This window comes from Megalobrama amblycephala, linkage group LG17 (genome assembly GCF_018812025.1).
Source record: "Megalobrama amblycephala isolate DHTTF-2021 linkage group LG17, ASM1881202v1, whole genome shotgun sequence".
Lineage (NCBI taxonomy): Eukaryota > Metazoa > Chordata > Actinopteri > Cypriniformes > Xenocyprididae > Megalobrama > Megalobrama amblycephala.
Window position 1 is genome coordinate 21,808,076 of NC_063060.1, and position 25,346 is coordinate 21,833,421.

The 25,346-nt window shown below is 37.1% G+C and overlaps 1 protein-coding gene across 1 annotated transcript in view; it reads left to right on the forward strand.

Moving 5' to 3' along the window:
- Positions 1 to 25,346, forward strand: part of LOC125250468 — an 82,027-nt gene that overhangs the window by 41,985 nt on the left and 14,696 nt on the right. Inside the window, 10 exon segments of the mRNA XM_048163061.1 lie at positions 2,018 to 2,074; positions 4,165 to 4,264; positions 4,991 to 5,530; positions 5,614 to 5,723; positions 7,625 to 7,706; positions 7,709 to 7,727; positions 17,467 to 17,581; positions 19,499 to 19,646; positions 22,467 to 22,608; positions 23,003 to 23,135. Coding sequence (XP_048019018.1) covers positions 2,018 to 2,074; positions 4,165 to 4,264; positions 4,991 to 5,530; positions 5,614 to 5,723; positions 7,625 to 7,706; positions 7,709 to 7,727; positions 17,467 to 17,581; positions 19,499 to 19,646; positions 22,467 to 22,608; positions 23,003 to 23,135 — 1,446 coding nt within the window.

Sequence of the window (25,346 nt, forward strand, 5' to 3'; positions counted from 1 at the left end):
CAAACTCTCATTTATTTGCAACTACATGTCAAATAACTCTCATTAGATAATTAGTAGGCTGTTAGGTTAGTAGAAGTTAGAAGTTAGCTGACATGTAGTTGCAAAATTACTTATAATAATGTGTTAGCAGATATTAAGCAGACAGTCTACTAATACTCTGACTGCTAGTTGACATGTAGTTGCAAAGTTACTTATAGTTATTAGAACGTCTAAAGTGGACTATCAAAATAAAGCATTGCCTGCATTAATGACAAATATTTTTAATAAGGTTTTTTTGACCAAATGAAATAAAGATGATGATTGGCTTGAACAACAAAAAAAGAGGGATGTCTTCCTAAAATTTCTAGAGGTTATTATTTTATAACAATCTTACGGAGGAAAAAAATTGAAGATCCACGCATACATTGCAAAATCCCAGACAGATCTATAAAAGTCAAAACAGAGCATTGCTTTCACCAGATTGAATCCATGTTAAATGATTACCAATCCATTTCACAGAGTGTTATTGCTTGTCTGTTCATTCAGTCGGAGCCTATCGAGTGCCTGGAGCTTTCTTTGCATAAATCTTCTGCAATGTTTGCTCACATGTGCCAAACATTGATCTTGCTTGAATCTTTGAACACCTGTGTCTTCTGGTGTGATTTGCTAGCTTTTCTACAGAACATGACCATTGTGTTGGTTTTCTTTTTTTCTGTTCTGCATACACATTGGGTTCTGGTTAAGTGGTCATCACCCACCTCATTGATTGTACCTTCTGTTTTTTTTTTATTTATTATTTTTTTTTTTTATGTTTGTTGACTGATCCCCTTCAGTAGTTGGTGTCATTCAAATGTCATCATTATCCTCATTGAAACCTTCCCTTGTTAATCACTAGAGCATGTGTAGTAGTTACTGTATTTTAGGGAGCCCCTAAAGGGACCTTTGCAAAAATAAAAAATACAGACTTTATTGTGTGCACACGAGAAACAAGAAACTTTTCACTTGAGTACGTATTTTTTTTTTTTTTTTTTTTTGCGTGCTCACACGGTATAATTTCCGGTTCATGTATACTGTCTATAACCTATTTCCTTTGTGTGTAACTGCCATTTAACTATGAAGAAAATGAGAGATGTGCATTAATTAATAAAGTAGCTGAAAATTTGGTTCGTTAAGGCAGTATACCTCTAATATCATGGGCTTATATCCACTTGCATCTGTGTCGGCTGAGAAATGGGCTCATGGTGCAATATGGCTGCGTGCATTGTCCTATTTGCCAAATTTGAGCCTCCATAAAAAAATCTGATACAGTGCTTAAAATTTGTTTTTTATTTGGACAGTACATCATATTTCAAGGCCTTAAGTCTGCTTTAACGAATTTAACTCTGTGGCAGCCAAGAAACCGCACGTTGAAATGGGTTGTTGGTGCAGTAGCTCAGTGTGCATTGATGCTAAGTTTAATGGTTCATAAAAAAAACATTGGTAGAGTAAAAAGTGAAAAAAAAAATTGGATTTCATTAGGGCAGTATATTTATATTGTACCATATAAACCTTTAACGGCCATTCTTGGTAGAGTAAAGTATACAAAAATTTCGTATTTCAGACGATTAAACCACTTTGTTGGATTTAACGCATTTTGATTTTCTTAATTCAGTTCTAACAATGCTTATTGCAAGCACAGCCATAGACATAAATGACTTTAGAAAGCGTTGCATTATATAAAGAGGAGTTTCACTCTTAAAAAAAAAATGACAAACGAATAAGCTAGCTTTTTTTTTTTTTTTTTTTTTTTTTTTTGCTTTTTTTTGCATTTGTCCCTTTATGGGCTCCATAGTATTTCCACTGTCGAAGCATTATTTCATTGTTGATCCACTAATGGATTAATAACTATTCCATTTGTGAACTGCTCTCCTCACTGAGCACTAACTCAAAATCCAAAAGTATTCTTTGAACTTGTGCAGATAGTTGCAGTTATGTGTTGTAGAATGCCTTCCAGTATGGCTTTATATTTCCTTTATCTTTCTCCCTGACTGTATTGCAGAATATAAACCAGTTTGATCTTTTTGGTGACATGGCCACCCCCCCAGACATCCTTTCAGTAAGTAAACCCCAGGAGAACAATCAACCTTGTGGTCAGTCTCACTTTTAATGCAAACTGATTAAATTACATATTTTAATAGTACCCAACTTAAAGGGATAGTTCACCCAAAATGAAAATTCTCTCATCATTTACTCAACCTCAAGTTGTTCCAAAGCTGTATGAGTTTCTTTCTTCTGCCAAATACAAAAGAAGATATTTTGAAGAATATGGGTAACAACAGTTTTGGGACGATTTCTCCCCTTCCAACAATCCTAGGTAATCTCACGATTATCTTGATGGTTCTACAGATTATTTTATCAGATTTTCCTGTGGTGTGAGGTGTGTTAAGAGTGACTGAATCTGTTAGGAAGAACATCGCAGGCACCCCGATCACGAATCAATCAGAAATCCTGATGTGTGGGGGGAACCCCAAGGACAAACGCACGCATGCTCTGGAGATTATCATGTGAAATGAAACAATATCCATCAGAAAGCGAGCTGACAGAAGCATAACGAACGCAGTTATGGCGCAGTTTAAACTTAAATGGATTTGGACAGCAGAGATGAAGGATCAGCTTGTCGATTTGTGGCAACCGTACGAGTGTTTATACAACGTGTCCTGTAAAACATACCAAAATCATTCCAAACACTATCAACGCAATTTCTACCTGCCTGAAGTCTCAAGAGATTTTGCGAGATTCCTCTTGTTCACAGTCAGGACTCTGGTTGAAAATCTGTTTGTGTGCGGTGTGCTATGATGTGACAAAGACAGCACACCACACACAAACAGATTTTCTGTAGGAGCGAAATGGTTAAAGGTGCCCTAGAATCAAAATTTGAATTTACCTCGGCATAGTTAAATAACAAGAGTTCAGTACATGGAAAAGACATACATTGAGTTTCAAACTCCATTGCTTCCTCCTTCTTATGTAAATCTCATTTGTTTAAAAGACTTCCGGAAAACACGCGGATCTCAACATAACACCGACTGTTACGTAACAGTCGGGATCATTAATATGTATGACCCCAATATTTGCATATATGCCAGCCCATGTTCAAGGCATTAGACAAGGAAAGGCAGTATTAACGTCTGGATCTGTGCACAGACAAGGTAAGCCAGCAAGAACAACAGCGAAAAATGGCAGATGGAGCAATGATAACTGACATGATCCATGATAGCATGATATTTTTAGTGATATTTGTAAATTGTCTTTTTAAATGTTTCATTAGCATGTTGCTAATGTACTGTTAAATGTGGTTAAAGTTACCATCGTTTCTTACTGTATTCACGGAGACAAGAGCGGTCGCTATTTTCATTTTTAAACACTTGCAGTCTGTATAATTCATAAACACAACTTCATTCTTTATAAATCTCTCCAACAGTGTAGCATTAGCTGTTAGCCACAGAGCACAGCCTCAAACTCATACAGAATCAAACGTAAACATCAAAATAAATACTTTACTCACATAATTCGAAGCATGCATACAGCATGCATGACGAACATCTTGTAAAGATCCATTTGAGGGTTATATTAGCTGTGTGAACTTTGTAAATGCACTGTAATATAGTCGAGAGCTCGTGTGGCAGGGAGGAGGCGAATTAAAGGGCGCGCTGCCAAAATCAGTGTATAGTTAATAAATGCCCCAAAATAGGCAGTTAAAAAAAATAATAATAAAAAATCTATGGGGTATTTTGAGCTGAAACTTCACAGACACATTCAGGAGACACCTTAGACTTTTATTACATCTTGTGAAAAAGCATTCTTGGGCACCTTTAAATCTAGGATTTTTTTGTTCTCATGTTTGTGGTCTGACATTTTGAAAATCTTATAAGTTTTCAAAAAACTTTTAGTGTGTACCCAGCATTCCTGACATTCTTCAAAATATCTTCTTTTTTTTCTTTTGCAAAAAAACAAACAAACTTTATTAACATTATAAGTGAATCTCAAGGAACATCATAAAATAAAATAAATAAATAAATAAATAAATAAATGAAAATTCTGACTATACATATTGTATTTAATTTAAAATTAGTAATATTTAATTAAAATATTTTAATAAAATCAAAATATCATATATAATAAAAAATGGCATCAATTTCATCACAGATGCCAGCGTCGCCTGCTACCACACTGGATCCTGGAAGGAGACGACGTCAACACCGCCCAGAACTCTTTACCCATTTTAGCCCACCGGCTGTGCCCTCAGGTAACCTATAGCAACTGCAATTTTCTATTGAGAGTTACTTAGTTCCTGTCACAGTTCCCCTTTCAGCTTTTCCCTCATACTCTCCATATTCTATTCACACACAAATAGTCCAGGGATATCACTCAAAACTACAATTCCCAGCATTCCTCCTGCTCATCACCTGCACTTAGTCAGCCATCAACTGCACCTGATCAGCATGCTCATCGCCACAGTATTCAAGCACACACCTCAGCCTCAGTCATTCGTCTGGTCTATGACTTGGACTACGGATTACCTACCTGACTACCTGATTTTTTTATCCTCTGAGATTTCTCCAGGATCCGGTCTCCTAGTTCCCCCATCTATTCTCTGTCTCCAGCATTCCTCCAGCATTCCCGCAATCCTTCTAAGAAAAAGACATAGTTTGTTATTCATTCACTCTTAAGGCAACCAAAAGGTGTATGTGGATATACTTACCATTTGAAGTCATCTCCTCTATCTTCACCTGCAAACCCAAGAACTGAAGCATTATATTTGCATTGCTCATTGGTTGTTGTATACTTGCCTGCTTTGGACACTGTTTAATAAAGCATTGTGTTGTTATTCATCCATCTCGCTCTCCCTCTCGAGTCCGATATCTCCTGACAGTTCCACTGTAAAATGTATTTTTCACCAAAGTGCAGCCATTTTTTTTAAAATCAGTGCTAATAATGAAACTGGTTCTTAAAGGTTGTTCTTGTTTCTCAGGTTATATGACCATGGGTGCTATCCAGGCTGCTCACTGGACCCAACAATCATTTGCTTCCCAGGCTACTCAAATGGCCTTCGGGGTTCAGGCACCATTGCAGGTGGCCCAGATGCTTCCTGGAGGCCAGCCTGTGATTTGGGGTCAGGCAAACCTCTTCCACTCTCCGGCCACTGGCCAGCAGCAGTGGGCATTTGTACCAGCCCAGACAGTTGGCATGGGGGCGCATCCAATTCCAGCCGCAGTGCTTCAGGGTCTGGTCCCCATAGCTGCCATGCGCCCCCACTCCTGTGAACCTCCTGAGGCTTCGTCGAACATCATGAGTCCTCAGCACATTGTAGATTCTAGCCTGCAGCAGAGTGAATCTAAGCATGCCCTAAACAAGGACCCCCAGGAGGAATCCATAGCAGTTCACATTTGCACAAGCAAACACGACACTGCACAGCCCTCTGGGAAAGAGGAAATAGACTGCACTGCTGAGCTTGATTTTTCACAGATGAAATTGACTTCAGGGTCATTACCACTATCCCCAACTGACTCCTGTGAGTTCAAAACACTACGACCAAAGATTGAGATTTAGCATGTGACATGCATTATTCTTACTCATTTGATTCCCTTTCCATAGGTGCTACTCCTGGTCCTGAGCAGGAAACCATGTCCCCAACAGATGCCCCTTCAACAGAGCTATCACTCTTGGCTGCAAAAGACAGTTCAGTCAATGAGCCAGAAGATTTGGTAATGGTTATGTTTGTTTCACTAGAGATTTTTTGGTAAAACTTTATTTTGATGGTCCTCCTTAGACATTCTGTTGACTATAAGTAATGTTGCACCTACATGTCAACTAACTCTCATTAGAGTATTAGTAACATGTCTGCCTAATATCTGCCGACAACAGACATCATACTGACTATAAGTTGCTTTGCAAGTACGTCAACTTATTCTACTAACCCTACCCCTAATTGTCTACAAATACTCAACTAATACTCTAATGAGAGTTAGATGACATATAGGTGCAACGTTAGTTCAACTATAATCAACAACATGTCTAAAGAGGATCATCAAAATAAAATGTAAATGGTTTTGTACTTTTTTCTGCTTATCTATTATTCCTAAAATATTTGTTCTATCTTCACCAAAATTGTCACAGATCATCATTCAAAACTTATACATAAAATGTACCTACTGATGTATTAGGCTGATGTATTACTCAAGTATTGGGCGAGGAAAGGTGGGAGGGGAATAGGAAAGCAGGGGCCTGTACCATGAAGCCGGTTTAGCTGGCTAACCAAGTAAGATTTAGATTAGTTTGCACCAACCCTAAGTTTTAGGTACCATGTGAGTGGGTTGGCTTATACCAGTGTTCACTAGAGGTCTACAAAGAGGACCCGAGACCCGACCCAGGACCCGTACGGGTTCGGGTCTATATTTAAAATGGTCAGACGGGTCCGGGTCGGGTCCCAATCTATTACTTCGGTTCCCGGGTCTGTTTAACATTCTGTGTATACCTGAGCCATTCTGATTCGGAGATCACTCGGCCATGTTGGGAGTCAGTCAGCGTTGTGCGTGTGTTTTGTAACTTGCAAAGTATGAGCCGGGAAATAAGGTGAAAAAAACACGAGCGACCCTTGCCATCAGAAGCAGAGCGGGCAAAGTTAATGCAAGCGAATGGTAATCATCGAGTTTTCCTATTCCTGTTGTGTGCAACAGTAATGCAAACAATTTCTTTCTCCTATTTTTATAATATTATGAATGAACCGTCTTGTTATATCTAAAGTTTTGGTCAGACTCGGCTCAGAAAGCACAGAAATGATCGCAAATAAGTAATGCTAACGTCAGCGGCCATGTCACTGAACAAGCAATTGTTATTATAGTTCAAAAGGGCAAACAGTCAAAGTTATTTTATTATATGAGTTGACTCGAGATACAACAAAATGCAAAACTGCAAAGTCGCATTTGTCATCATGACAGCAAGTGTTCCAGTAAAGCTGGAACAATGAGTGGATTAAGCATTTCAGTCGGAGAGAGGAATAACGGATGAACTTTCTTGGCAAGTGCATCACAGTCAGGTACAAGGGAGAAGGCTACTAACATTAGGTTAGAAAAAAACGTTTTATTTTCGCAACTTGTTTATTGACTTATTAATAGCAATTTGCTGTGGAATAGATCTATGTGCCGATCGAGTCTAGTCGGGCCTGTGTCTTCCTGGCCGGGTTCGGTCCAGCTTTCAAATAATAGACGGGTCCGCATTGGTTCCGGGTAGTACATTTATGGCATTTCTCGGTTCTGCACGGGTCCGGGTCCAACTTTCAAAATAATAGTCGGGCCCGGGTCGGTTCCATGTAGCACATTTACGGGTCTCTTCTGGTTCGGGTATGAATTTTTGGACCCGTGAAGACCTCTAGTGTTCACTGCCATAGTAACCTGTGCTCCATGTCTTTGCTCTGAGTAAAGGCACAGGTATACTTAATTTTCCACATTCGGCTCCATCTTTCGCACAGTTGTGTCTGCACAGCTTTCAAAGTATACTCAACTGTGTTATGGTCGTATCAGCATGGCTGTGATTCAGCTGTTTTAAGGTTTTTTTGTTGTTGTTGTTGTTATTTTTCATCAGTCGTGCCATTCTCTCTTTCTTACAGGAGGCCTGTGCTCAAACTCTCAGCACTGATGAGAAACCACCAGATGCTCAGATAAGCCTTCCAGACTCTTCGCAGCTAGATGCCTAAGGGAGATGTCTTCTGGGTTGGTTTCCTCTCTTCCTCACTTCCTTCTTCAAAATAATATATCAGGGGTTTCCAATCCTCCTCCTGAAGGCCACTATCTTGCAGAGTTTAGCTCCAGTCCTAATTAAATGCATGTGAACCAGCTAACAAAGGTCTTTAAAACTTCTAGGCAAGTGCGTTGGGGCAGGTTGTTGCTAAACTCTGTAGGACACTGGCCCCAATAGAGCAGAATTAAACATCCCTGTTCTACACAAGCCTATGTGTTGAATGCCACATGCTGAAACATCAGCTGCATCAGTATTGCAAGTAGTGTAGGCTGGGGTTTCTCAGCCCCACCTTCATTCTCTGTTGCTGTTGCTGCAGATTATTCATAGATGCTCAGTGAAGTTTGGAACAATCCCAAAGCTGCATCTCAGTTCAGTGCAGGCATGAGTGGGGTATGCCAGTGAAATGCCAGCACTACACGAGCATGAAATGCCAGCACCCCTGGGCCTAGACAAGATGACTGATAACCCATGACATCCCCAGAAGGAGATTGAAAGAGTATGTCGGACCTAAAATACAGTGACACAGGCTGCCCGATTGTGTAGTGCACTGGCCATCGTCCTGGCCAGTCTGTAGAAGGTTGTAAATCCAGAAAACCAGGATTCTATGAATTGGCAGACAGATCAGGTTAGATTAAACTTACCTGCCCAATAATATCAGAAGGGAACTACTGTAACTTGCATGCCAGTTATAATAATAGGCTGTATTTCACCAAGACTCTCAGTCTGTGCTTGATAAAGTGAAGTCGGGACACAAGGAGTAAACTATAGACTTTGCGGCTCGTCCCTCAGTCAAGGATGTCTAAGGATAAGACGTGGACACCCAGGGATGTAGAGCCTCATGGGGGAACCACAGAACAATATTGGTAGAGACACCAGAATTTTTCCCCATCCATTCCTGAACTCAGATCCCAAGGTACTCGCTACAATAAGAAATTCAGTTCCAGCAACAACCTCCATCTTTTTCAGGGGTCCACATGATTGTGGTCAAGGATCCAGTCCAGGCACAGTAATTCTTTAAAAAAAAAAAAAAGGCAATTTATCGGTTAGATATCAACAAACAACTTGAAATATTTCCTCAGTCCCAAGAAAGGTGGCAGTCTTCAGGTAAAGCTTTTGCCTTTCAAGATGCTAACCACAACACAATTTTTGTAGATCATGGAACCAAACATGGATATTTAATGTGCCAGGGTAGTGTCAGCCCCCTTTTACCTTTTATAGGTGGTGGGCCTAAAGATACTCTCAAACTTGGGATGACTGTTTGATATACACAATTTTGTCACCAGATCATGAGAGAGACAGAATCTGTTATAAACCTTGAAAAAATGTCTGTTTAAATTATCTGATTAATTTAGTTAACTCCTTAAAAATGACACAATTTCAGACTCCACAGAATTTACTTCTCTGCCACAATCTTTCCAATTAGGCAAGCAGTGAGGGTTGTCTCAGTTCCAAAAGTGAATGGGTATGATATCTGCAATAAATATAGTACCCAGGAGACTTTTCAAAGCATGGGCACTGCAAGTATGGATGAACCTTTTTACTCCACCCTAAATAACTCAAATGAGTGAAGTTGAGAGTCATACAGAAAAGTAATCAGACTTTGCATCTGTGGAGAAACAAAAAGATGTTGTCTCAAAAGGGCCATTTGGTGAATATCCCAGTGAGGAGAATGGTAGTGGCTACAGATGGTTCCTGACTGGATTCCCTGACTGGCCATTTGGAGGGACAGAATACTCAGGGGATCATGGATGCTCACCTGGATTGTGGAGCACACCAATGTTCTGTAGTTGAGGGTGATCCATCTATCCTTAAGGGACTTAATTTAGTTTCTACAGAAGAAGCATGTGTTTGTAAAGACCGACAACATGTTAGCAGTATAACATACTTTCAGGTGGGTACCAGACTACTGCACTGCCTCCAGGAAACCTAGTAATGTCTACTTTGGGCTTTCCCAAGATCCAAGATGCTTTTCCTCCTCTACCCTTGATTCCCCATGTGTTCAGACATGAATAACTGGGCCATTACAGAGTATTACTGATTGACTGCAAATGGCCAAGAAAACACTGGTTGCCGTTTCTCCAGTGTCTGATACAGGGCAGTCCATGGCCATTATCACTGAGCTGACCTTTTCTAAGGTGATGTGCCAGATTTAGTGACAACCACACCACAGCTTTGGGGTTGACCTCTGCTCAGCCCCTTCTTTTAGGGTTTGAAGTGACAATTGTGAGAACCATTAATAGTGCAGAAGCATCCTCCTTTTGGGATAACTATTTAAACAGATGGCATGATAAATGTGGTGTCAGGATAGAAACCTTCCTACTGTCAGTTTTCAGTAGAAAAACACTCTATGGTGTGCTAGTTCCTCAAAGAGGCTTTAAAAACTTTAAGATAAGAGGGGCTGTTGTAAACGCACAGTTTTTTGTCTCTCATCTCCATAAACGTTTTTACTTCAACTTTATTTATTTGTTGACTAAACCTGTATTTGCATGTTCATCCTTAGGAAGAGTCACTCTGAACATTGAGAAGAATCCAAAAATCACAGTGGTGCAGATGGGACATAAAATAACTGCTGAGCTGTGTTGAGCTCTGTGGGACATTTCAAAAACTCTGATGACCGATAATAGAGAAAGTAATATCTATTTTAATGAATAAAGAGCACCTTTAGTTTGCAATGGACTTGAAAATTGACTGTCTACCAGCAGCCACTAACTATTCACTTCAGACATGAAATATTTTTTTGTAAAATAATACTGAGCTGTCACAATATGGGAAAATGGACCAGTGAGATCAAAGTTTAACTGTGCATTTGATTCAATTGACATTTCTAATTCACGGATGCATTAAAATTTTAATTTCTTGACTGTGATGATTTTTCACCTAGGAAGCTATGTAGTTGCATTCTACATATGGAGAAGCCAAAAAGCATTGGTTAAAATAATTTTGCTTTTCTTATAAACATTATACTGTATGTTGGCGTTGTGGTGAGGTTTTTCTCAAAGGAAAGAAAACTTCTTTCAATGGCTTTTTTCTTTTCTTTTTTTTTGAAAAACGACATACATTCTCTTTTAGATTTTATACGGTGATATATGATGTTTATGGTATTCAAAAATGAAACACTTTTAATAATAATTTTCAAATAATCAAAATATCTACCATTTTCTAGCTTCAGTGTGTATTATGATACTGTCAATGTTTTTGAATGTCAAAATGTATTTGTTGAATTTTAAAATCTCTGGTCTGGAGGTTTTTTTCTGTTTTGAGATTTGATTTGATCAGTGTTGCAAGTTCAGTGTGGTTCATAAGATCTACTGTATACATATGTTCCTCTCCAGGGTTGATTTTTGTTTTACTCTGAATCTGTCAGAGTAAAAGGTCCTTTCAAGTTTCATTGAATCAAGAAGTGTTGCAGATAAAGCGGTTCAAAGACAGTTACTATCTGGATATATCTGTGTCCATTTTCTTACAAAAAAAAAAAAAAAAAAAATCACTAGAATCAGTTTATTTTCTTTGTTGTACTGTAGTTATTTTCTCAAGTGACCATTTTGATGATAAAAATTTAAGAAAGTGCCATGTTATTAAGTTTTGTCCTACTCTGTACTGATGGATTTTTAATTTGCCTTATTTTGTCTTGTAAGAATTTAGTAAAATTTATATAAACTCCATTTGATTTTCAAAAATACATGACTCTATGTAGCTAATTATCATTCATTTTGGTGCAATGATAAATCCAGAAGACTAACAGCAAATCAGCTGAAATAAAACAAAATATTGTATGTCATTGGTTAGATTTGTTTACATCACATTTTTTTGTATTTACATATTTACTGTCCATGTGATTTTACTTTTTCATTGGGTAAAATATAAATTTTTTACATTACATCATTTGGTATTGGGTGTATATGACCTTGATGTATGTTTTCATCAGTCACTCTACTGAACATTCTTGATGTCATTATTTTAGATTTTGTATTAAATGAAAGGTTGATTCTGCCACAAATATATGCTATAAGATTCAACATACTGTATGTAACTAGTCATCATTGTAATTGGTCTCTAGGATAAGGATTTTTCTTTCCTCCAATTACACCCATTCAGCACATGCTCATTAAAAATTCACTCTGTTGCTTGAGAAAAAGAAGTGCAACTGTTTCACTTTGTGAGAAATTTTTAACAGAAATGAAAAAATATATATTTTTTGGATGTCAGATATTTTCTGCTGTCTACAGTTCTGATTATTATTTCTATTTTTATCTCTAGATTAAAAATTAAAGTCTGCATGAAATAGAAGTTTCAGTAGTCTTTTCTTTCTTTTGATTTTGCTATTGCTGCAATCTCATGTGAGTGACCGTCCTAATGCCTGTAAACGTCATCAGAGATGAGAAGAGATGTTGATGCATGAAATAGAAGTTTCCTTTAGAGCAAATTTTAATGCTGCACCATAATGTTGTGCCATAGTGTTGACAGATCATGTGAATCAGTTCTTCATGGGGCTGACTGTGTTGTGAGCATTCATAATAAGGAAGGTCTGCTCCCGTCTCACTCTGTTCTTAAAGGATAAGAGTCAGAAATCTGCACCCCGTGGGTCAAGTCCCATGTTTACCGAGGCGACACGGCGGCTTTGATCATGGGAATTGCAGGTTGAGTTGGTTAAAGCGGAGCTTAATAACCCTTTCTCTCATTCTTTCTCCAACTCCAAAGTCCCATTCTGGATCTGGAAGCTCGTTCTGTGAATTCTTCCGATCCAAATAGAGACCAATTAAAATTAAAATGAATAATGAATGCACTATCGAGCTCCAAGAGGGCAGATCAGAGGGAAAGTGTGGCCATCCGTATGTAGCACGCCCGCTGCCCAGCTGGCGGCGCTGCAGTTAAAGTCTATATAACAGAAATAACGAGACCATCAAATATGTGCTATTGTTCACAATGGAGCCACTCTTCTAATGGCTTTATTACAATAATTTAACCATAATGTCTTGTTCAACCTTAACGAATATCTCTATTCAGCAATAAACATTCTCCAAAACCTTACATTTGGTCAGCAATATCAATAAATTGTATATATTGCATAACCAAACCCTTGTTTTGGCTCTTACTTTATGCTTTCACTTCTCTATACATTTTTAAAGTCTATTACCGGATATATTTTATACTTAGTCCCCGTAAACTAATATTACAATACCATACTCTTCCTATATCCTAATGAGAATGTGTCATTAAAAAAAAAAGTACTATTCTTTTGAATTAAATACTTGAGCTAGCCTCCAGTAATACACAATAAACACTTAAATTCAATGAGTATAACCAAGATGTAATGCTCAACTTTACCCTCACATTTTCTCATTTCATGTAATCAGTCGATTACATGCATAAAGAGAAATAATCAAATACATAAAAGGATTTGTGACCTTCAGGGTGTCACACTCTACCCAACAAAATAAATACCACTCTCCCTTTAACTCTTATAAACATTCATTTTTCTCACATTTCAACAGATTTCCAGCATTGTGTGTAAATGTGCATTATCTAAAGGCATACACCTGTATTCAGTATTTACATTAATGTCTGTCTGTGCATGTGTCTTAATTCTGTTTTCTTGTACTAACTTTTTAGTATCCACCAAAGGCTGTCACGGTTCGCAGATCCACTGTGTCATTCTGTTGTCTGTGTGTGGGTTGTGGGGTGTGTCACCTGATTGTTCTGTGTGGGCGTCGCCGCTGATTACTGATCAGCGGCAGCTGTGGGTTATTAGATCTTGCCTATTTAACGCCTTGTCTTTCGTCTCATGTTTGTCAGATCGTTGTTTTGGAGTCCTGGTGTTGTCTTGTGTTACCGTGTTTCTTGTTTCCTGGAGTTGGAGTTCTCGTTGCCGTTTCCTGTCTGTTCCCCCTGGATACTCGTTCTGGATTTACCTGGCTCATCTCATCTCACGGATTCTCACCACGGAGCACCACTCACCACGGACACCATCGCCCATCCAGTCCCTGTGTTACCATCTCTCCTGCTGTCTGTGTTGTGACTATACTGTGTGTATATATCTGACTACCTGGCGTGAAGCACTATTAAAGTGATTAACTTGCTATTGCATCCAGTCTTCTTTCCACGTGACAAAGGCAGCATGAGGTGATAAAGTAGGATAAGACCCTATCTGGTAAGGAAATGTAGGTACCTAAGCACAGGTTATAGGTTACCTCTGTAACAGCATCAACTGTGCAGCACCTATCTCAGTAGGCAGTTTATAATTAGGCTGACCCAATGAGGGGTAAGTGAAGCACTGTGTGGGTTTCCTTTCTCTCTTGAACCTCATCCCTTTGGACCAACCATCTGTCTTTCTTATTCCACAAGTACCATCTCTCGCAGCTCATTCTCCATCACTTTGGGTTCAAGTGCAACAGGTCAATGTCAGTCAATGAGTGGATTGCCACAGGCTCAGGTAAGTATTCTTCCTCTACTCCTAGAATAATCTCTTAATTCCTTACAGATTAATCCATACTATCGAATCTCATCTTCCATGATCTTCAGGTATAGTCTTCCTCTGCTCAGATCTCTGTTGTCCAGTAGTGAGCTCTCAGAGCATCACTGTCATCCGAACATGAATCACTTGAATTCGGTTCTTCAGGCTCTCTTGCCGATTTTAACAAACTTTGTTTCCTCCCCTTATGTCTACATGGCTCATCAGCTCCCGGAGGTGGCAGGTCTACAGGTAGGTCATTAACCAGGTGAAGCAGGTTCATTGGTCCCACTTTATATTAAAGGTGCCCAAGAATGCTTTTTCACAAGATGTAATATAAGTCTAAGGTGTCTCCTGAATGTGTCTGTGAAGTTTCAGCTCAAAATACTCCATAGATTTTTTTTAATTAATTTAACTGCCTATTTTGGGGCATCATTAACTATACACTGATTTTGGCAGCGCCACCCCTTTAAATCGCGTGTTCCCTGCCACACGAGCTCTCGACTATATTACAGTGCATTTACAAAGTTCACACAGCTAATATAACCCTCAAATGGCTCTTTACAAGATGTTCATCATACATGCTGTATGCATGCTTCGAATTATGTGAGTAAAGTATTTATTTTGATGTTTACGTTTGATTCTGTATGAGTTTGAGGCTATATGCTCTGTGGCTAACGGCTAATGCTACACTGTTGGAGAGATTTATAAAGAATGAAGTTGTGTTTATGCATTATACAGACTTCACTGCACGTTTAAAAATGAAAATAGCGACGGCTCTCTCCGTGAATACAGTAAGAAACGATGGTAACTTTAACCACATTTAACAGTACATTAGCAACATGCTAATGAAACATTTAGAAAGACAATTTACAAATATCACTAAAAATATCATGCTATCATGGATCATGTCAGTTATTAATACTCCATCTGCCATTTTTCGCTGTTGTTCTTGCTGGCTTACCTTGTCTGTGCACAGATCCAGATGTTAATACTGCCTTTCCTTGTCTAATGCCTTGAACATGGGCTGGCATATATGCAAATATTGGGGTCATACATATTAATGATCCTGACTGTTACGTAACAGTCGGTGTTATGTTGAGATCCACGTGTTTTCCGGAAGTCTTTTAAACAAATGAGATTTATATAAGAAGGAGGAAGCAATGGGTTTTGAAACTCAATGTATGTCTTTTCCATGTACTGAACTCTTGTTATTTAACTATGCCAATATAAATTCAATATTTAATTCTAGGGCACCTTTAAGTGGCCTTAACTACTATGTACTTACATTTATTATAGGGTAATCCAAGGTCAAAATCCAGAGAACAGGCAAGGGTCAAAATCCATATAACAGTCCACAAAAAAACAGAAAGCCAGAGGTAACAAAAAGTGCACGCAACAAATACAACAAACCACAACTGAGGACAGAAACAACTGAGACTAAATATACAGACACTAATGAACAAACACAAAACAGCTGAGTGCAATGAACGAGGTTAATGAGTCCAGGAGTGAATTATGGGAAATGAAGTCCAAAACAGTGAACAATAGTCCATGTTGGAGTGCCCTCTGGTGGCTAAACTTGGGCACTCCAATTTGTGATCATGACAGCTTTACATTTAGCAAAAATAGAACTTTATTTTTTGTTCTTAAAAAATAAACAAGCCCAGCCCAGGTGAGAAAAAGTAAATGCAAAAGCATTGTAACCATTGCTTTCCATAAAAAAGTAACTAAATAATGCAATTAGTTACTATTTTAATGCATTACTTTAAAAAGTAACTTTCCCCATCACTGATTGTTGACACTGTACAACTACAGCCATTTTGTCTGTCATTGTTATGTTTCTAAATTATTTTGAGACATATATTGGGGAGAGAAATTAAGAGGTGTGTTATGTTGCATAATAGAAAAGAACTGTATGAAAAGCTTGAAAAAAGCATACTTTAAGAAAAGCATGTATATTTTAAAAAACAAATAAAAATAATGTTAAAAAAAGAAGTAAATACTCAAGTCAGTAAATGTAAATAAGATCATTAATGTTTAACAGAGAGTCCAATGGTTACAATGAATGCAGCTCAAAACAAACAATTTTCTATTGATTCTCTCTGTTCACTTTGATGGGACTCATTTACGAGAAATCAAGACTTCAGATAACACATCCTGGAAAAACCTGAATGTCTTTAGGGTTTTTTTTTAATTTGTTCTACTCATAAAAGGAAAACACATCAAAATATATTACACATCATAAAATATATGTTATCTTTTTAAAAAATTAATAAAATATTTGATGGCTCAAAATACTTTTTTTTTTTTTTTTTTTTTTTTTTTTAACATTGCTAGTACAAAAAATAAAATGCCCTCTAATGCAATATTTTATATTATAAAGGAGCACAATTTCACTGCAGTGCAGTCTCTTGTTTATAAAAGTCAATGTATACGAATGTTGTCACAGATTAGGGGAGGGGCTGCTGGGTAGGTTTAAGGGTTTAAGGTCTGTTTTGGTGTTATCTAGTCTACTATGGTCTAGGTTTCCTTGACATTACAATGCACAGTTTTCTAAGAGCAAATTCAGCTTACAGCGAAGCAATACTTTGTTTGGGCATTATATGGTATGTAGGAACATTTTACTTAATGAGCATGAATGTACAGTGTATTTGCTTGGTTTCCAGTATTGTAAATAAATGTTTTGGTTTCAATGATTCAATTTTTGATGTAATTCTTTTGGTCAGTGTGCACCATTCAGAGAATTGTTGGCCATTTAGTTTTTTGACTTTAGTGGACTATAGATTGGAAAATGATCAATTTATTATAATAAAATATACAAAAATATACAATTTAGGCAAATTAAACAGTAAACCTCTCTTTCAAAAAAGGTCTTAAAAGTTAAGGTGATGATACATGGGGCAACTTTTTGAGCAATGTTGCTGGGGAATTTTGCCATGCAATGTTGCTTGGGCACTTTCCCATTGAGAATAGGCAACAAATTTCTAGATAAAGTTGCCCTGTGTATCATCACCTTTAGTCATCTAATTTTTTTTTTCTTCAAGTTTTTACAATCAGTTAGAAGGTACATCAGTCTAATTTGAATCAGAAAAGTAAGACTGTGATTACCAGACTAATTGCTAGTTGGTCAAATTAGTTCTTAAGACACAGTCTTAACATAGTGGCTAAGTGTGTTATAAATAATCATACATAATAGTATTACTTTCTTAAAGAGCTTGATGATTTATTTAAAAAAAAACACATAAATTTGTTTCCAACAGTGCTGTAGTGCTTTGTTGTTCAGGAGACGTCGTACAACTGCCTAAAGACCCTGTGGACTGTTCACTGTCTGAATGGTCTTCATGGACACGCTGTGACCCCTGCCATAAGAAGAGGGTGAGCATAGTGTTCTGAATATTGTCTGGTTGTCTGTCCGGTCCTTTATATGTTTATTAATTTATTTGTCACCAAAAACCACATTAACTTAAATGCGCAGAGCAATAAAATATACTTAAAAAAATGTATTTTCTAATTTAAAACCACAAGACCATGTTAACATTATGAATCACCAGTCCAGTCCAAAACTGACACCATATAACTCAAGTACTGCTTTGAAAACCCCCACCACCTTAAAGGATTAGTTCACCCAGAAATTAAAATTCTGTCATTACTTACTCACCTCATGTCATTCCAAATCCATAAGACTTTTGTTCATCTTCAAAACACAAATGAAGTTATTTTTAATGAAATCTCAGAGATTTCCATCCCTCCACTGACAGTCCATGCAACTACCTCGTCAAAGTTTCAAAGGTTCATAAAGAGATCGTAAAACTAATCCATATTAATTGAATGGTGTTTTCTCTTTCACATATAAAAAGATATTTAATCAAAGCACACTTTAGATATGGTAAACAAAATTCTCATGTGTTAAGTAGCACTTTTGAGCTTCCACAAGAACCAATGAGATTCATTTTCATGTGTTACACAGCACATTTGAGTTTCCACAAGAATCAGTGAGGTTTGTTTTCACACATCAAGCATGTACACGTTAACTTCTGTTTATGTTCGCTGATCAATGTTTAAACCCTAAATTCAGTCTGTTTATCATATAAAGTGATCGTGTCTCCTCTGAAAATTTAGACTATAAGCTGCTCAATTCATATAGATTCATTTTATAACCTCTTTACAAACTTTTTGAACTATCAGTGTGGTAGTTGCGTGGACTGTGGAAGGACAAAAATCTCTTCATTTGTGTATCGAAGATGAATTACGAGTCTTACGGGTTTGGAATGACATGAAAGTGAGAAATTGATGACAGAATTTAAATGTTTTGGTGAACTAAACCTTTAAACTTCATTTGTAAAAGATGATTAGATAAAAATAATTCAAATTTAGTATTAGTAGGCTAGTATTTCGGTTAACACTCGATTTTGATAGTCCATTTTAGTAGACTGATTGCTTGATATGCTCCCCAAAACACACTACTAGTACTGACCATAAGTAATTTTGAACAATATGTAAACTTATTCCACTAACTCTAACCTTAACCTAACAGTCTACTAAAACTTTAAAGAGAGTTAGTTGACATGTAGTTGCAAAGTTACTTATAGTAGAATGTCTGTTGGGGAGCATCGAAATAAAGTGTAAACGTTTGGTATTTCCCAGTGCATTTTACAGTTTTGCTGCCAGCAGATCAGTCAGGGCTGCATTTCCAAAAAGCATTATAGGTAAATCATAGAGACCATTGGTCATTAATTTCATCATCTGTTCCCTATTTTCTGCATTGGTTCTCCTTCCCTATTTAATCCATCTCATATGTGTTGTCCCGTGCAAGATTGTTTAGTACCTTGAAGCAGTCCAGCATCAGTCTTGGTCTTGTCCTCCTGTTCTCTGCTATTTATGACTCCACAAGTGCAAAACCTAATGATCCATGTTATCCCAACACTATTTAACAGTGTTCCAAAGACCATATTGTGTAAAGACATATACAATGAAACCAAGGAAATGTGACATGCAGTGTTACTAATAATAGTGACCTAGAAGTGCAGAATCTTGAATTGTTTATTTTCAGGTAAAATAAAATCATCCTAATATAAATCCTTGACTGATTCCCAGACTTCAAACTTTTGGACCTCATTTAAGTACCTAATCTTTAGAGTATACTTTACACATTAATAGACATGTCAATCTGTCTACATAAACATGTTTTACTAAATGCGAGAGATGTACAAAGTACATTTTGAGAATCTCACACACTTTTACTGCTCTGCACATCTTTTTGATGGTTCACTCCGCCTCTCTCTTCATCTTCAGTATCGCTACGCCACGCTTATCCAGCCCTCTGAGTTTGGAGGGGAGCCATGTCATAATCACGGCAGAGAGGAGGAACCCTGCACTGCTCCGTCACGATACTCCTGCCAGAAACCCACTCCATGCCAAGGCTTCAGTTGTACTGTCACAGGTGCATTAACTGCATTTTTAGATCCAAAAATAATGATACCAAAAAATATTTTATCACAAATATAAGTATGAAAGCAAAATGATATCTTTAACAGGTAACACTTTAGATTAGAGTTCCGCCATTAGTGAATAACTACAAAGAAACAAATGAGTAACAAGAAACTTTTTGGTAACACTTGAGTCATACTAGTGGGTTACTATGATCTTCACCATAGAATAGCCTACTATTCTAAATGGCTATCCATGGGTTTCATTTGACATCACTGTATTCTATCGCCGCCATATTTGTGACCGGTCACAGCTGCGCGCTCTGTTTAAGTCTATGGTGACAGCAGCTACAACTAGCAGAGGAAGGCCAACGAAACACTCTCAGAAGGTTCACAACAAATTTACAATATGTCTGGGATATGTGGTGCTGTTAGCCGTTTCAACAGTCGTCAGAACTACACATTTATTTGATCCCAAAGGAGTTAGATCGGCAGAATTATTGGCTTCATTCAGAAAGGACCATACCACTGGCAGCCAAACAGCAATGCACAACATTAATAACTGCTGGGACTGTAATTTACATAAGATTATAATTGTATACAATATTGTATTAAAATATTGTGAATTCTAGTTGCTGTGTTTCGGCTTGTTATTACAGGATGAACAAATTCATGACACGAGCTGACTACATTACTTAGTTCAAGTACATGCGTGCATGATTTTGTGCAAATATAAGTTGTAATTTTATGTCTATCTTGTATAAATATATATGAATTACCCTATATAGGATGTGTTCCTTTGAGTTAATTAACTTAAAGCGCTTCATTTTACGGATGTTCATTCAGCGCGCGCAGCTCAAATAATAAGCTACTATCAAAACGAGATGATTTGAGAAAAAAATCTGTTATTGTTCGTGATCCTTATTAATCAAACCATGTGTTGCTGAATATAATACAAGAACAATATAAGAGCTAGTTATTAAAAATAATGTATAATTTTGAAAGTTTTAATATTACTGTAAACATTATGACTTAATCATTGCTGTTTGAGCTGCGCACGCTGAAGCTGAAGAGAATAAAAACCTGTAAACAAAGTTAATTAACTCAACGGAACACATCCTATATAGGGTAATTCATATATATTTATACAAGATAGACATACAATTTACAACTTATATTTGCACAAAATCATGCACGCATGTAGGCTACTTGAACCAAGTAATGTAACGTTAGGCAGCTCCTGTCGTGAATTTGTTCATCCTGTAATAACACGCCGAAACACAGCAACTAGAATTCACAATATTTTAATACAATATTGTATACAATTATAATCTTATGTAAATGACAGTCCCAGCAGTTATTAATGCGCATTGCTGTTTGGCTGCCAGTGGTATGGTCCTTTCTGAATGGAGCCAATAATTCTGCCGATCTAACTCCTTTGGGATCAAATAAATGTGTAGTTCTGACGACTGTTGAAACGGCTAACAGCACCACATATCCCAGACTAAATCCCCACTTTTACAAAGGTGCATTGTCGAGAACGACAGTAATTTAGCGCGATTTAAGGCAGCAGATTCAGCACGCAATCTATCATATGCATGCTGCTTGTGTGGATACAGTCATTTTTGACTGCAAATGATGAGGTAATTTGATTAAATGTACTGGATTTACGACATTTTGGCAGTTAGAAATACATGCTCTATTTTAATATTATTTTAATGTAGAATTAAATGAACTACTCAGCATTTTGTTCTCGTACCCCCTTTTTGTCACCTCAGGCTACCCCCAGGGGTACGTGTACCCCCCTTTGGGAACCACTGCTTTAAAGGGTTAGTTCACCCAAAAATGAAAATTCTGTCATTTATTACTTACCCTCATGCCGTTCCACACCCGTAAGACCTTCATTAATCTTCGGAAAACAAATTAAGATATTTTTGTTGAAATCCGATGGCTCAGTGAGGCCTGCATAGGGAGCAATGACATTTTCTCTCTCAAGATCCATAAAGGTACTAAAAACATATTTAAATCAGTTCATGTGAGTACAGTTTGGTGGTTTGACACGTGATCTGAATCATGATTCAATATGCTGATTCATTTGTGCTCCAAAGCTTCCTGAAGCAGTGTTTTGAAATCAGCCATCACTAAATAAGTCGTTATTTTGTTTTTTTGGTGCACCAAAAATATTCTCGTCACTTTATAATATTAATATTGAACCACTGTACTCACATGAACTGATTTAAATATGTTTTTAGTACATTAATGGATCTTGAGAGAGGAAATGTCATTGCTGGCTATGCAGGCCTCACTGAGTCATCGGATTTCAACAAAAATATCTTAATTTGTGTTCCAAAGATTAACGGAGGTCTTACGGGTGTGGAACGACATGAGGGTGAGTAATAAATTACAATATTTTCATTTTTGGGTGAACTAACCCTTTAAAATGATCAATAGTTAGTTCTGCAAAAGGACTGATAAAATGTATGAATTATGATTTGGTTAAGCTGTTTATAAGTCTGCTATTACCATATCTGCTATTTTATTATATAAATGGTTAAATATTACATTTAAAAAGCTATTAACTCCTGCATTTAATAATGAAACTGTATATAATTTCTTATTAGTTCTCTGGGAGGTATGAAAAAAATAGTAGTTACCGATTAGCTAATAGTGAACAACAGCATTCAGCTGAGTGTTATTATTTACTAATTAGTTAATCAGAGTTTCTTGTTCATTAGTAGTTACTAGAATGTTAATATTGTGTTACTCATTTGTTGCTGCAATATAATTATTACATGTAATATTTAAAGTAAGGACACAAGTGTCTCCTGTAACAGGTCGCTGTGTGTTGGAGAGTCTTCGCTGTAATGGCGATGATGACTGTGGGGATGGTTCAGATGAACTGGGCTGTAATAAAGTGTACAAAGCATGCAATCAGCCAACTGAGGAATATTATGGAATTGAGAACCTTGCCAAAGGGTGCGTGTGATTAATACACTCCTGTACTTATCCATTCCTATTGTACTCACTTTTAAAAACTACTTTTAAAAACTAAACTGAATTAACAACTTTGCTAAGGGTGACTATAATGGCCTAAATTATGCATATATAATAATATATAATATAATAAAGTACTTTACATGTGCTTTAGTAACTTTAGTCAGCACATCAAAATATGTGCTTTAAAACACAACAAAAACCTATTAAAACAATGATTTAATACTTTAAAGTAAAACTTTTTTATTTGACATTATTACAAAGTGCACTTTTTAAACATGTACTTAAGGACATTTTTGTTGATCTTGTACTTGATGCCAAATGTAAAAACTGTCATAGATCAGATATTTGGAGATAATATGTTCTTCATTCCTAGAATCAACATTTTGAATGGTAAACTGGAAGCAGTGGTGCTTGATAACCGATACTATGCTGGTGGCTGCTTGCCTCATTTTATCCAGGATGTTCGCTTCAGGAAGCCATATAACATACAACAGTACACAATAGAGGTATTTTGCATGTTTTAAAATCTAAAGCTGCAGTACATAAGAGTAGTGATGGGCTTTTTTCAAAACGTTGCTTCATTGAGCTTTGAAACCTTTACAAATCTTTTATTTTGAATCAGTAGTTGAGAGCGCAGCATCAAACTGACCAAGTCATGTAATTTCAGCAAACAAGGCTTTGTTATGTCATATTGTTTTAAACCATCTTGAAATTCTGATGGTTTGCTGTTAGAGGGTGTCTAATATATGGTTAACTGATCTCAGGCTAGTTTTATAATGTACAAATGTACAAATGTGTGTATAATGAAAAAATAAAGTGATAATTAATGGTTCCTATATATATATATATATATATATATATATATATATATATATATATATATATATATATATATATATATATATATATATATAAACAAGCTTTAAAAATTAGGAAGTGTACACAAATTATGTCATTATGTCACTATTATACAATTATATAATTTAAAAGGTTCTATCATTCAAACATTTATGCTTGTAACTAAATGCTACAGAAACTGTGATTTCATGAACACATCAAAAGAAGCAAACTCAGAGCAGAGATTTTGACTTTTATTTTGAAATTGTGATAAGCAACAATTAGCACATTTTCATATGTTTACTTGATGGCAAAAAGAGCTTTAATAAACTAATGTTGGCTAGTAGGCGAGCAAACTGTTAAAGGTGGGGTAAGTCATTTTACAGAAACACTGTTTGTGTAACAGGGCGGGAGTCATGGTAAGATCCAAATGCAAGCTTTATTAAGAATGTCGTACAGACAGGGTCAATCAGGAGCAGACGAGAACAGCAAGGGACAGGCAGGATCGTAATCAGGGTGCAGGCAATGGTCAGGACAGGCGGATATCATTCACAGAACAGTATAACAGGCAAGGGTCAGGACAGGCAGCAACGGGTCAAGAAACAGGAACAGGCAAGATCAAACACAAGCAGACAGGATAGAAGGAACGCTCAGAATTGTCACTAGGAATCAAGACTTCGCGGTGAGGTGGTGTGTGTATGAGTCCTTTATAGTCCAGGTAATGCGCATCAGCTGGGTGTGGTGATTAGTGTGGAGTGTGCATGGCTGTATGTGGCAACAGGTGATTGGTGGAGTGAGTGCATGTGATTGGATGATGGGAAATGTAGTCCGGGGAACTGACAGGATTTGTGACAGTTTGTAAGTTAGTCAGGCCGAAACCAACAACAAACTTGTAACCAATCGGCATAAGGGGGCGAATGATGGTTGAAGAGACAGAACAAACAAGAGGGAGATTTGAAGAAAAACAGAAAGACAGATGCAGAAAGAGAGATGAGACACAATACAAAAGAGCTCAAAAGAATATCACTGGAATGAAGCTTTATGACTGGGAAAGCTCTTTAAGACCCACGTTAATATTAGAAAAGCTTTCCAGTGCTGGAGAGAGCTAAGCGGGAAGGCCTGAAAACAGACGCGGAGGCTGCTTTGATTCCACTTCACATGTGAGTAACACTGGGTTTGAGTGTCTGGAGCTGCTGTGCTGTTGGCGACTAACAACAAACTGTTGTTTGTATTAACTCTTGTGTACTGCGCATTCATTTTTTGTGCTTCCTTGTCGTTCGTTCATCATCTGTGCTTTATTTTGTCGTGACTAATTATTTTGTTGTGCGTCACCTGTGACAAACAGACATCCACTCTCGCATTGCGTGTGTAACAGTGGCCAGCTAGTAAGAGATGTGAAAGTAAACATATCTCAAGAGGTGCACTGACTAAATCTATGCACACGTAAAGTTGTTTTATCCTCATTTACTACAAATTGATTACATGGTTAAGCCAAGTTTGTCTTTTTAATGATGATTCTGATTTATGTATAAGCTCAATACAAAAAAAGAATGTTGTTTGCTGGTTTTACTGCTGCAAAAAAAGACAATAATTCAGAACTGGTTTACACCGCACATGTGTGGGAAAACATATTGGATCCACAGTCTTCTTAAAATACTGACCTGTGAATGTACAACAGCACGAAGGCCAAACCTAGTACTCATGCTTGGCAATGCTTTTCTTCTAACATGCTGGATTATATAAAATAATTATTTTTTTTTGCCATCCTCTCTTCTCTCTCATCGGAATATGTATCTGTTGTTTTTTTAGGGGTTTTTTTTCAGTTTTTTTTTTTACTTGAATTGATGTTATGTTGTTATTTGTTATATGTAAAAACAACA